Source organism: Lonchura striata, chromosome Z (assembly GCF_046129695.1).
Source record: "Lonchura striata isolate bLonStr1 chromosome Z, bLonStr1.mat, whole genome shotgun sequence".
Classification (NCBI taxonomy): Eukaryota; Metazoa; Chordata; class Aves; order Passeriformes; family Estrildidae; genus Lonchura; species Lonchura striata.
Genome location: NC_134642.1, coordinates 11,298,107 through 11,312,743, shown reverse-complemented (window position 1 = coordinate 11,312,743; position 14,637 = coordinate 11,298,107). Strand labels below are relative to the sequence as shown.

Below are 14,637 nucleotides of genomic sequence, written 5' to 3'. Positions count from 1 at the left end.
TTGTGAAGGCACTCTTCTTGGATAAAAGAGAGGACTACGTTCTACTCTGGTAACATAGCAGCCATACTTGGCAGGGGCTATGCATTAGCCTTCAGGAAAACTGTAGCAGCAAGATGAAAATATTGCAGGCATTTTGACTTTAAATTTCTTTTTCAAGGTGCTATATATCTAATTAAAACCCTTTTCAAGGACAGAAACTCAGTTACTTCTTATTATAGAGTGTATAAAATACCTATTTGCTTTACAATATAGTGTGTATAAAATAAACAGTAAACAAAATATATTCCCAAAATATTGTCCATTCATATAAATGTATATAGAGATCCTGTGAATATTTTTATGTACATAGAGAATGGCTGAAACTTATGCTTTATATATATTATTATGAAGTTCACCTAATAGCGAGATTGCATTATTTCTAAACTTCTTATTTGTAAATGCAAAGCATTCTTCAGTCATCTGCAGCTGATGTTTACTGCCAAATTGCTGATACAGGATCCTCATCTCTGCCTGGTGGCCTGTACTGGTTAATAAGTGCTCTTCAGCTCAGGAAATGTATGCACAGGTGTGTGCATGTATTCATGCTCCAACTGTTTAGCTTGTTTGACATTAAATATTTTGGAAAAACTTTATCGTGGCTCTCTCAGTGGAATCAGAAAATCCCAAGCAGATGCTGATCCTTCAGGTGAGGCTGCTGGGGAAGGGACAGAAAGTTGCACAGGCATGCTTGGTCTTACTTTTGACATCGAGGCACAGGGTGTAGCTATCTTTCTTCATCCCCTCCTCCCTGGGCCAGCCAGAGCCATCTGATTAATCTGCTCATGCTTAGCTAAATACTGTACCAGGAGCTGTGTTCAGTGAGATGTGATCTTGACCAAATCCATAAATGGATAAACGGGCTCCATAGGAGCCTTGGCAATGGCAGGCACTCGCCTTTTTTAATGTGTGGCACAGGAAGCAGTTTAATTCTGTGATAAACCACCCTCACAATAAGGAATTAAAATACTTTGTAGCACTCAGTGCTGCATACACATGTATATCTGTACACGGACAAAGTAATAGTCTCTTATCTTTTCATCACTTTTTCTCTTCCTCTGCATCTCCAATATAACTATTCCTCTAGAACTTTTCGTACACTATTTGGAATAATACAAACATTTAAGAAATTATAATAAAAACCAATAAACAATATATATTTTTCTGAGATACCTTCTTTAGATCTGTAATATTTTTTTTTTTTATCATGCTTTATGTCATCCCTTAGGACTAGTAGCTCTTCTGGGTGTCTGAGAAAACAGTGAAGAAAATCACATTTCTGTAAGCTTAGCTAACATCTAGAGAAGCTTGTTAGTAACCTAATGAAAAGACAGAAATCAGCAGAGCAACAGAAACCTCCAATTTCATCAGTATTATGTGCTGAGGTTGACAGCACAAGACAATTTCTGCAGGATATAAATATATAGCTAAAAGGCATGATGATTTGTTTTTAAAATAACCAAAACCACAAAAATATGAGGCACAAATTTAAAATGGAGAAATTAACAGACTGGACAAATTCCCTTCTTCTCTTTCTGATTTCAGCTGCAATCGAGTTATTTTTCTTCTTAGTAGCTTCTACAGTGCTGTGGTTTGGATTTAGCATGAGAATAATGTTGGTAACACACTGAGGTTTCCATTGTTCCTTGGTAGTGCCCACCTTAAGGCAGGGACTTTCCATTTTCCCGTGCTGTGCCAGCCAGCAGGTGCACAAGAAGCTGGGAGAGTCTGCTCCAGCTGGTGAATTTTGGGCCATGTTATACCATGCCATAAAAATCATACCCAATATATAATCCAAGGGGAGTTTATCATAAGGAGAGGCAGTCATTGCTGGGGGATGGATTTGGACATTGGTGTATTCTGAGCAATTTTATTGTACATTGCTTTTCTCTCTTGGGTCTTATTACTCTCTCACTCTCTTCTCTCCATTTTTACTGTCATTGGTTTTATTAGTATTTTTATATCATTTTTATATCATTTTATACCATTTTATACCATTTTATATCATTTTATACACCTGACTTTTTAATTTTTTTCCTGATTCTCCTCTCCATCCCACCATGGAGGGGCTGGGAAGAGGTACCTGATTGCCATTCAATTACACAAAGTTATGGTAGGCAGTTTAGTTTATAAATAGGTTTTAAAATTTGACTTAGCCCAACTGATTCTTACACTGCCAGAAACCTCAAATTCTGACTGCTTCATGTTGTCATGTTATAGAAACTCTAAAAATGCTTCTATTAATTTAATTTTTAATTTTACAGTTACGCTGTTGCGTATTTGAATAGATTGTACAACAGAAATTTCAGTTGATGTATAGAGACAAAAAAGGTATGTAAATAAATTATACAGTAATAGAGTTCATTTTGAAAGCTGGGTTTTTTTACATTTAAAGTATTACATAAAGAAAATTATTTTTTTATACTTTTCATATTTTGGTAAAATAACTTTAAATATTTGATGTATTTATAGTGAATGATAATCAAACTTATCACATACATACATTGAGTCATCTCTATGATGGAATCTTGATACTTTTGGAACGTGGTAATTAGACACCAAAATTTATTCTAAGTCAGAAATAAAGAAAATAATTTAAAATACGTGGATATGATAAGTGTATAAATTCATCTGTGCATAACAAGGAATTTGGAAGTTGGGAGTCATCAGAACTCAGAAATGCCAAGTGTTAGTGCACTTGGGTTTTTTATAAATCTGTCTAGTTTTCCCCTTTGCTTCCCCTTCCTAGCTGTTGTTCTTTTTGTCTTTGCTGCTTTTCCAAAATATTTCTAAGGAAAGTATATTAGCATGCATTATACTGATGGGTGTAAATTGCAATTTCATTTTAACTCTACACCTGTTGGAAATGTACAGCACAATTGCCTAGCACGTGTTCCTCTCCTGCCTGTGTACTTGCAGCATTCAAATTTTTATTGTTCCACAGTCTAGCTGAACCCTTATGTTTGTTTGCTTTTCTATATTAGTCATACTTGAAAGAGCCAGCTCTTAACAGTGATCTCTATGGTCCACTATCAGTTTCCAGGTGGTTTATTCTTCTGCTTAGTCACTTATATATCATTTGAGGAGATTTTCTCTTTAGCTTAAATACTGTATCATGTTTAACTTCTCTTTTTTCTTTTCTTTAGTACTGCTTTTTTTCATGCGACTCCCAAAATTACTTCTTCTGTTATGCTATGGCCACCGGTCCCGTTCTTATAACAACTGTTTATGTACAGCCTGAAGCAAGTTTATGGTGATTAATAGGCTTCAGGTGCTTCCAGCTCCTTCTCCTATCAGATGTATATAGATGCTGTTCCTTCATGTTGCCAAGTGGTCAAGTTTGTGGACAAGTGTTCATTTTCTTCGAGAAAGAATTGGACACTGCTCAGTGTCCAGCGAGTTTTGCGAGAGCTGACCTTATTAGCAGAAGCAGGTCTGCCTTTGGTGACAAACAGTCATGGATAGCTGAGGTTGCTGACAGGGCTGACTGGTGCTAGGATGCTCCTGGGGCTGCACATCCCCTGCTCCACTGGCCTTTCCTGCAGCAGATCTCTGAGGAAAGACAGAAGTGTGTGCAGTATGCTGATAGATGTTCTCTTGGAGGAAACAAGAGGCCCCGTGATTGAGTTGCAGTTTCTTTCACAGGCTAATCTAAAAGTATTATGTTAATCTCTTTCAGTTGGATTAGTGTAATTTTGAAAAGGGAAGTAGTCAAACAAATAGTAAAAGTAGTTGAATCTCAGTACATTGTGTTTTCAGAGTTGTACTGAATATCAAAATTTTAAATAGAAGAAAAATACCTGCATGTCGGAAACATATCAAGGCATCTTATTACTCTGATGGCAACTTAATGCCTTTTCCTTTACTCCTATTTCCTGTTCTCATTAAATTTTGGAATGCAATCTTCAGAAAAGGGCATGGGAAATTGCCTCATTCTTGACCTGTTGTGGCAGTAATTACTAGAAAATCTGTCCCTAGGGGTTACTTGACCAACTCTGTGTCCAGCTTAGAACTCTTTCACCAGGTTCTTGGAGCAAGAGTTTCACTCTTCAGAGAACATACTACCTGGGAAGAGCTGGTGCAGATGGCTGGAAGTGGGAAAGAATACAGGGTATCTGCCACCCCTAATCACTGTCATTTTCCATGTGGAAAAAAATACTCTTGTTTTCCCTTTGATTCTGAACTAAATGTCTTTGTATTTAAAACCTGTCTTAATTTATGCTGATGAGTAGCTGTTTTGTGATCTCATTAAGCAAGGAGCAATAAAGGTTGACATATAGGGGCTTTATTGGTGCTTCCATCCCTTATCTGCATAACTCTTGCTTATACGTATATTTATTGTAAAGGGCAGTGTGTCTCATGATGTAAAAAGGATGCAGAAGTGTCATGATCAGGTAACAGGTAAGTACTTGTTCTGATCTGAGACTGAAAAATAACTGGATGTGGATTTATGCCAAGTGTCCCACAAAGAGTAGGTTTAGGGTAGTAATTAAGGGCTGGTTGAGTTAAGGATTACAAGATCAGAAAACAAATTACTATTATTAGCAGAAGTATCTGTTCTTACATCAAGCTGTCATCCTGTCTTGCTGTTTAACCTGATCCTGCTATGTGGGAAAAAATGATGTCAGATACTTTATTAAGTGTGAATTTGTGATTTACTTCAGGGAGAGGGTGCCGGGTGATTAGTGTAATTTTCTTTTTAAATGGCAGTCATTTTTTGACTCCATGAACTTTGAATCAAACCAACAAAAGCAAGGAAACTTAAAAAACTAAAGGACTTTTCTGGCACTGAAGTTGCTGTATGAATGAATGAATGCTGAATCTGAAAATGTAGGATCTGTGGGAAGATTTTATTGGATATTCCATGAGTGTTATGTTTGCAAAGCTGATTTATATCAGCTTGTCTCTGCAGTTCTGCAAGGGGAAGTCCAGTAAATACCTTTTGATTTACACATCTCCTCTGCTTTTAAAACAGGAGTTTAGAGAGAGTTGTAAAAATGTGTGGCTCAGGGATCCCAGGCATGAAACAGGCCCCTTTGATTGGAGCTTAAGTGTGATCTGTGTGTACGGCGTTTAATAACAAACAGCTAATTGTGCAGTTGTGTGCTGAATAAATACCACAACAGCAACAATAAGAAGGTTACTTGGTGTATAACTGGCACTTACTCAAGATACTTGTTAGTTGATAACCTTCTTACAGTTTTGAGCAGTGCCAAGGATTTTTGGAGGTTCACCTCCTATTGGATGAGACCGATCTTTAAAGTTATGTGTTAAGCAATGTATTGGACTTCTGATAACACTTTTATATTGAATAGGGCATCCTTCCAAAAGGTTGTTGTGGACAGAGAAAATAGTGAATGACTGAAAAAATAAATGGCATATTTCAGGAGAGAGGAGATCTACTTGTCTTATGCAACCCCTTTTGTTCCACGATGTCAACCTCATGCTGTAATGTCATAGCTGACCCATTGCCAAATAAGATTAAACAGTCTTAGCCCTAAAGGCATTGGAAACATGAAGTAGCTTTGGGGAATGATGTAATTCAAATATGCATAATACTATGTAAAAATCACCACGTCAGTAAAACACAGACTATTCTTAATCCCCACCAATTTTTATAATTAAGTTTCTTGGATATCAGAATATATTGTATGTCTTTGTAGTTCAAATTTATGTTTTTCCTTTTTTACTCCAGAGCTGATGTTAGATGCAATTTTGGTTTTAATGTTATATTTTGGGAGTTGTTGTTTCTGGGTTTGTTTACTTTGCATTGTAGGGGTTGTGTAGGGATTGTGGGGAGTTGGGGTGAGGGTGGAGAGAGGGGAGGGTTGTTTCTTTCTTTTGTTAATTTTGTTGATTTTCCATAGTGAAGCAGTAGCTTTTGCTAACTTGCAGGCTGAGTATCAATAAGAAAGTGGTTAGCCATGCAGCATGCAAGCCTGTGGATGAATCATAAGCAGAAATATTTTTCTTCCTCTATCAGGCATTTTAGACTTCTAACCTGAAAGCCAGCCAGGTGGTCAAAAGAAAAACAGCAGTTTTTGACTTCCTTGTGATCTTTGAGCTTAAGTAGCTGTTTGGAGTTATGATGATGTTTGCATCTGTCTACAACTCGATTTTATTGTTTCTCTGAAACTGTGAATTTTCTTTAAAACTGACTGCTTTTTAAATAAAGATTTATATCTCTGTGGGGATGTGCATGCTGTGGGGGAGAGTGTGAGACAATCACTTGCTTTTCTCACTGGAAGCAAGAGCCAGAAAGGCTGTGTTTTCAATTCAACAGTGCAAATATCTCTACTCAGGCAATGCAAAATTGCTCAGACCTTGGAGATCAAACTCAGTTTTTGTGAAATTGGACTGAACCAGGCAGAGAAGGCTGATGACCTTAGGATACCTTGTCTAGCTCACTGATGTCAGTTTAGGATGACATAGGTATTCCAGAGGTCTGTGATTTCTCTTTCAGTCACATATGAAAGTCTCACATGTCAAAGAGCATCTCAGATAACACTAGCAGGCCAAGTCCAGGCAAGTGAAGCAGCCTGTGTGTGATAGAGAAGAGGATATTATGTGGTCTGAAGCATGCTCTGTCCATTGCAGTTTATAATAATAATGTGGTGGTCCCTGTATGGGAATCTGATCCTTGAAAACTTTGTGTGGAATTGGGGATGGGTGGAATTTAAGGCAAAGTAATTTTTCGTGCAATATAACATCTTCTCACATGTTCATGAACTGATTTCATTAAATAATGAAGAATGAAGCTTGAATGGTGATCATTATACTGAAACAAATCTAAACCTTAACTTAAGACTGTTGTTTTAAGATTTCTCTCAAAGTTTACTTCTCTCACTACCCCTGGCTGCATTCAAAGATTTCCCAGATGGTGGTGGCTACTCTAGAGTGTCTTTCTAAGAGTTCACATGAGAGATCCTGTCTTTGCCCTGCCCTTCCAAGAGTTATTTAGTCTTGCCCAACTGCATGTCCCAGTTCAAGACAGAGTGTCACTCAGGGTGCTACATGGGATCAGCATAGTAATGGTGGCATGAAATGCGTAGCTCTGAGCACTGTATGGCTGTTCAAGTAGAAACCTATTAGGGCTAGCTCTGATTAATTGCTGTTCTAAACCTGCTTTAGAGAACAGATCTTCTTCAGTTAACAGAGCAGGCTAACTTCACAAAATCTTCTCTTTAGTATCATTCTGTAATTATATGATTCCCATCATATAGTGAAAAAAACAGAAACAGATTTCCTGAGAATCCTCCACAAGAGATTAGGGAAATTTAAAAGAGAAACAGTTCTAGAAATCCTGTTCTTTCTTTGAATGAGCATTAGACTACTGGAGATTTCTGATCTAGATCAGTGTGTACATCTAGCAGCAGCAGACTTGTACATCAATGATTGTGTGCTAGAGTCAGCAGCTTCCTGGAGTTTCTTCTGGTTTGTAATACAAACACAGGTTTTGTTTCTCAGTGCCTCAGTATTTTTCTCTTTTTCAAACTTGTACTTAACAAGATGAGTAATTCTTGATACTACTGTATTTAAAAATCCAAAGCAGTGTCATGAAATGAAATTTTGTTTTAAAAACTTTTTAAAAAACAAACTTGAGGATAGAATATATATAGAATAAAGTGAATATTGACAAATCATATATATTGTAAGAAACTATGAGTTGTCCCAGCTGCAGAACAAAGAAAAAATATTCAACAAGCATATGGGAGGAGAATCCAGAAACCATTACTTTTGCCCAGTAATCCCCAGTGCACATATTTGTCAAAAAAACAGTGGTCTTCACTGATAAGGTGTTACCTTTTACTTACTGATGTGCTGAAATGTGTACATTTGTGTGATGCAAAAGCTATATCTTAAATTACTTTTCCTGCCTCTGCTAGGTTTCATTTGGGTGTTGTTCTAGATGGCATAAGAAGCAGTTGCATACTTAGGTCAAGCAGAATTAAAAGCTGATTTCCCCCACCACAGGCTACTCTTAGCCCTGAATTGTCTTGAACTGACCCCTCGTCATCTCTTTGTTTTTTAGTGGGCAGTTCGCCGTAGTGAAAAAATGCCGTGAGAAAAGTACTGGTCAGCAGTTTGCAGCAAAATTCATCAAGAAAAGGAGGACGAAATCCAGCCGCCGTGGAGTGAGCCGGGAGGATATCGAACGAGAAGTTGGCATACTGAAAGAGATTCGGCATCCTAATGTGATTACGCTTCATGATGTCTATGAGAACAAAACAGATGTCATTCTTATTCTGGAGCTGTAAGTAACTCTAGAGACCCACGGACCACTAGGAGAATATTTGTTTCTTCGGTTTTTAAAAACAGACACTGAGAATTGCAGTGATTTAATGGATGTTCCTTATCACCCCAAAAGAAAATAGGTAATAGCTTTAGAAATCTTCATTTCTTAGTCAGTGTTATAGTTTCCTGATCTCCACACATATTTTTCACTCTGAATGCAATACAAAGTTGGTGGTTTGGTTTTTTTTTTTTGGGTTTTTTTTAAATCAGCATATTTAGGATTTCTTTCCTCTGCTTTTTTACTTTAATCACTGTTGATGTTACGGATCCAAATGAAGATCCTGGAACTAAACATGCTGATTTGAAGATCAGAGCACAGGAAAATAGGAAATTCTAAGTGGAGATTAGGTTAGCAAATTTTACTGTGTTTTGTGTTGGTGTAAAGTGGCCTCAGTGAATGCTTTTTTGTCATTTTCTAACCCACATAAAAAAGAACAGAATTGTCCCAGTTCTCTCTTGTTGAAACGAAAACTGAACTTCCACACTGTTTCATATGGGTTTAGTCCGAGTTTTTCATCCAATATAATTTCTAATAGATTGAGCTAAATATGTCAGCATAAAATACTTCTGCATTTTTTAAAGTCTGGCTTCCAGTTCCTCACAGACTGCAATTGTAAGAGTTGAGCATTAGTCACCTGTTAAGAGTTTGTTAATTTGTCAGTAGTGCTGCTGGAATGTGCACATCTTTACATAGATGGCATGCCTGGCACTTTTTATTGCCACACCTGCTCAGGATCAGTTAACCATACTCTGCAGTAAGAAATTAATGCATGCAGAAGACTCAGTACCAGAATCTTGGGTAGCACTTTGTATTGTCTTTGTATTGGCTATTCCTGTGGTTTTTCTATGCAGGTTTTCCTGTTTGCTACCTTTGATAAATGGTATTTACACTTCATAAAGATACTTCAGTGTGACATAGTTTCAGTAACATGTAGATTTACAGTATAGATTTAAAAAGAAAACTGGGAAGTAGCTTTTGGAGTTCCCTTTTTTTTTCTATGTTCTATGATACTACTTTCTTATGTTTATGCAAACATATTTTTACACTTCTAGTCCAACATGTGATATTTTAATAGTTGTAATGTGGCTTGGTATTTTAATTCCAGTTTTATATGCTTGTATTAGTTTGCCAAATGTGGATAATTTAAACAAGTATATTTTTTCCGAACTAAATTATCATCCTGTATAAAGCAGAAGTTCCTTATATTCTTACTATTTCTGGGTCTTGTTCAGAATTCTTTGAAGTGTGATGTGAACAAGCAGCAAAATTAGTGTGGTGCTTCTTCCACTCCCTACTTGATACTAACTCTCATGTTCTCTTGCTCTACAACATTACTGTCAGGATATTGCTGCTTCTGCAGCTCCTTCTGCTCTGGAATCTGTCCAGTTGAAATCAGGCCAGTGTCTGTACTTGCAAGCTGTGAGGGAGACTTGGTAATTGTGGCAGTGGTAGGAGGAATGGGACTGCTGCACACACCCCCACTTTGCACATGGACTAGGATCTCTTTTGGCAGCACGGCTGCTGTGTGTGTGTCCGTGTGTAACCACAACTGTCCATTGAGCAGAAGAATGACAATCTGCATATTTCATAAGCTTGATGGCATGAAGCTCAGCAAATTATTTGTATTGCAATTTAGGTAATTGTTTTGCAAGGTGAGCAATCCCTATATAGTTTCAGTCGGAGATTTTTTTTTTCACTTTTCCAAACTGCTTTGCGAATCTTTCAATTGAAGTAGTGCTATTTTGAATACGACAAAGGTAATGCATTTATTTATTTAGACAGTCAAAGAGAAAAAGATGCTGTTAGCAATCCCTTTGTAAACTTCAATATGCTAACTGCTACTAAGTTTTGTAGTTCTCAAAATCACTGTGATAAAGCTATTGAATAGACAGGATTGTCATTTTAATCACATGCTTAGACATTAAATATGTAAACCTTTTTCTCTAATGTTCTGATATTCACATTTTGCCTAGGGACCCACCCTCCTGACAGTCTTTGTTCTTACAGAACAATTTCATACAAACAGAAATAAAGCTGAAATTGGATTAAATAACCTGTTTCTCTATCTTCAGAATCTACCCTAAGTGTCCATTTTCCATTTTGACTAGAACATAGTATATTTCCTGGTACTTGCATTCTGTTCTGACTACAATAATGAGGCAGTGTAGCACACAGAGACACAATTTTATATAATTGAGTAACAGCAGCTGCCCTTTTGTTGCCATATGTCAACATGCACAGTCCCAGGGCAACAGGGTCTACAGCCTGTTACTATTGATTTTTATTTTCTGCTTCAGCGAGAGGTTTGCTATATCACATAGAGCCTCCTAAACATTTTTCTGCCATAATAATTGGCAGTTTGCAGAGGTGAGCAACTGACTGAACAAAGGGGAAGGGCATCAAATTGAAAGATGGTAGACTCAGATTTGATATTATGAAGGAATTCCTGACTGTGAGGGTAGTGAGGCACTGGAACAGGCTGCCCAGAGAAGTTCTGGATCTCCATTCCTGGAAGTGCTCAAGGCCAGGTTGTCTCGGTCTCTGAGCAACTTGGTGGGGGTCTAGGGGGAGGTGACACTGCCCACGGCAGGGGAATTGGAGCTTGATGATCTTTAAGGTCCCTTCCAACATAAACCATTCTCTGATTCTATTCAAGGTCATGATTTATATGCAGGAATATGTGGGCAGTTGGTTAATTATTGCAGTGGCCAAGTAGATCCTCACAACACTGAATACAAAACAGAGCTACTTTATCCACACAGATGTTTGGAAATTTTACTTTGAACTACCTTATCAAGAAACTGATTTACCAAAAAAACAAGTTCTATGAAACATTTAATTTATGAAACTTTTAAAACTAAATCTTTCCTTAAAAGATTCAGCAGCCATGCACGAGCATGAACTATCCTTGAAGAAGCTTATTTTATTGCAATCTTTTGGTATATTTAGAGCATTCAGATGTATTTTCATAACTCTAGGTCTTAGTAACAAATGTCTCCTTCCTTGGCTTGGAAATAACCTCTTAAATTCCACTCTGTGGACTCTTTCATTATCTTGAAAGGAATATTATGCATATTACACACAAACTGGAAGCCACTGTTTTTTCCTCATCTAACTTAAAACCTTAATAATTTTCTTTATTTTTTTCTTTTATCACACAAATAATTGAATTAGTCAGAATTTCATAGCATGCTTTTCTATCCAGCTGCAGCTGTTATATGTTAGCTTTACTAAGCTATTTCTAGTGAGCTCTGCTGAAGCCATCATTTTTTTAGACATCACAGACTAGAAAACACAGATGTCTCTGCACAGTGATAATTATTTTCTTTCCTCAAGCATGTTTTGCACCTACTTGGTTCCCCTTTTTATGGCCTTGGATGCATAATTTCTCTCTTCCATTTTATTTTCTCTTCCACTTTATTTTGTCTTTATTTAGACTGCAGATATAAAATATACTTAGTTTGTGGTTCTTTGTGGAGCCTTGGTTATGGTTTCTTGCTGCAACACAAAAAAATAAATATTTTCATCCTATATTGTACAGTAATTCCTTAGAATTCACAAAAGCAATGCAGGTGGCCTCTGGTTTGATAGCAATACCTGACTCTTACTTGGTAGCTGTGGATGGAGTTAGGTATTCATATATTTCTCTGAATTAAACATAGCTTCATTTCTGAATTTGAAATCTTAGTTTAAGATGGTTAGCTCTTGTAGCATGGTTCTTAGTGATGATCATCTAATTTGTAAATTTTTTAAAAATAAAAAGCTTTGAAAGTATTAGAAGCATTTGTTTGTTAAATACTAGGATTTATGCTTCATTTGAAAGCATAAGCTTTCTTTTAGACTTAGTCCTGTGCCTCACACTCTCTCTGACTTTCTACTTTGGTGGTAGCTTCATATTATTAATCAAAACTGAATAGTGCAAGAAGAGGCTGATACATCCTTGTGTAAAAATGTATGGCAAGTTCATTAATTGATCATTCAAGAGGAATTAAGAGTAAGTAATTAAGAACTTTCTAAATTCCTCTCCTATCTTATTGGGGCTTTAATTTAACTTTTTATAGTTATGCTCAGGAAGAGATTTAAAGCCTGTCTTCCAGAGAAACATGCAGTCTTCACAGGGCTTCCTTAATTTTTAGTTGTCTTTTGGTAGAAATACAACTGAGAATTTTGTTAATTTTACACATAAGTAAATAAGAAAGTTATTATCAAGTGGCGTTGCACTGAAATTTGAGAGGACAATTAAATATTTGGTGCTTCTGGCAAGTAGCAGGCAGTTAGCAAGCCCTGTGACACTAATTTGTAGATCTTGTGCCACCATTGGATTTCAAAATCCTAAAATCCACAGCCACAGAGAGATGCACAGAGAATATGTAGACAGGTTAGAACAAAGGCTTGACAAAGCTGACAGGACAGGCTCTGGAGCTGGTGAGCAGGTCTTTAAGGGAGAATTGGTTTCCGTGTGCTGCAGTCCCTGAGCAAAATCATTGCCTCTCTAGATTGCTAAACCTGAATGCTCCTCATATATTAAATTTGAACGTTGTAGATGAGATCAAGGGCCAAGGTAACTACCTGCTGTATCCAAACTCTGGGCACTTCAGGAATTTCAGTCATGAAAACTTAAATACCAGTGGTGTTTGAGTACAAAAAGGATTCACAGGAGTGTTCATGCCCCCTCCCACCCACCCTCCCTTAGTGCGACTTAACTGCTCAAATTATAGTCCAGGTTTTGGTTCTAGCTGGCTATTAAGGCAAATGATTCTTGTTCAATATAACTGAAGAATTTAAGCACACTAAAGAGAAGATTTTATGACAGTTTATGTCTCTAATAGAAGCTGGATAAATGAAAATGAAAAGGCATTGTGATGCTGGAACATGTCTTCATTTGTCTGGTAGCTAGATAAAGAAAAGTTGAAGTGTAGTGTTGTTCAGCCAGTAGGTAATTTAATGAGCTAGCAGCCCTGTTCTGCTGTTTCAAAATGTTTGGGACACATTGTACTTCTGAGGAGTGGGTTGGTAACAGCACGATTCATAAAGGCAGTGAAATGAAGTAGATGCAAACCCCCTTACTCTTACATAAAACAGGAGTAATATATGAGTCTAGTCTTGGGCTGGCAACTCCATGACTGGACGTCATAGAAGATGCATTTGACCACAGAATACCTAGGGAAAACATTTCTTTTACAAGTTGACAGAATAAATGTTTGGACTAGAGAAGGATTAGATAATTTATCAAATTGCATCTGTTTTAAAACTGGAATAAACTGATGGCATGCTTCTTTGACTCAGTTTATGTTGTTTTGAAATCTAAGCAAGATAAATGTTTTTCAAGGGGTTTAGGCCTAGATTTTAGGGCTCATTTGTAGATTTTAAAATTCGTTAGAAATCCTTAGGTAATCATTAATTATCATTTAGGTGCTATTGCATAATAAGCAGTGTGATCATAGCATATGACTGAGTCATTACGAGGTGACCATGCTGACTTTGAAGGTTAATTGATTCTAAGTTCCCTGAGTAGGTTCCCATAATGACTTCCTCTGAGATCTGGCGATCGTTCTGTTTCACAGTTAAGAAAGCCTGGCAACTTGAAAAAGCACTTTACAGAAATCCTTTTTCCATGGGCGTAATATATTTTATTTCCCAGAGGGAGGTGTGTGGGTTGCAATCACATCTGTCAGCTTTCCTTTGGGAGGGCTGGGAAATGCTTTTACCACTATTGCATTTTGTAAGAAAGAACACAGTCAGCTGAAAGCTTTAATTTATTTCTCTCATTTCAGGAAAGCTAGCACTTCTGCCTAGAAGTATCAGTGAAATAACACATACCAGCTTTTCTCTTAGTGAAAATGTTTATACAAAATACTTCTAAAAACATGTGCTCTGCCGCTTTAAGACAATATAAAAAGTCATGTTACAATGATGAAATAGATTTTCTCAGCCCTTGTGACATTCTGTGTTATAACACGGTCAATAATGCATTAGAATTAGGTGGAATTAAGATGTAACTGCCACAAAGCACAAGCTCTTATTTTATTGAACGTGATATTTGAACGGCATATTATGACTGCAAAATTATTATTAAATTTAAATGTAAACAAAAAGGTTTTATAAAGGAACATTAATGAATTAAATCTTTAGAGGAAAACAGTATGTGAAGGTAAACAAGGAGGCTTTGCAGTTATAAAGGAATTTAGCTGTGACTTGATTTGTAATCAAGTTTATCCATCATTAGGTTGCTGTCCATCCTTTACGTACTGGCATTTTGGCATTTAGAGTTGTCTTAGGGCATAGAAAAACTGATCAGGAAGCTG

General features: G+C 36.9%; 1 protein-coding gene across 2 annotated transcripts in view; it reads left to right on the top strand.

Annotated features, from left to right (window-relative positions):
* The window catches only part of DAPK1 (death associated protein kinase 1), an 86,422-nt gene that overhangs the window by 33,518 nt on the left and 38,267 nt on the right, over positions 1–14,637 (top strand). For both annotated transcript variants that reach the window (XM_021531137.3, XM_021531138.3), the window contains one exon: positions 8,069–8,290. In XM_021531137.3, the coding sequence (XP_021386812.1) occupies positions 8,069–8,290 (222 nt within the window). The remainder of the gene's footprint in view (positions 1–8,068; positions 8,291–14,637) is intronic.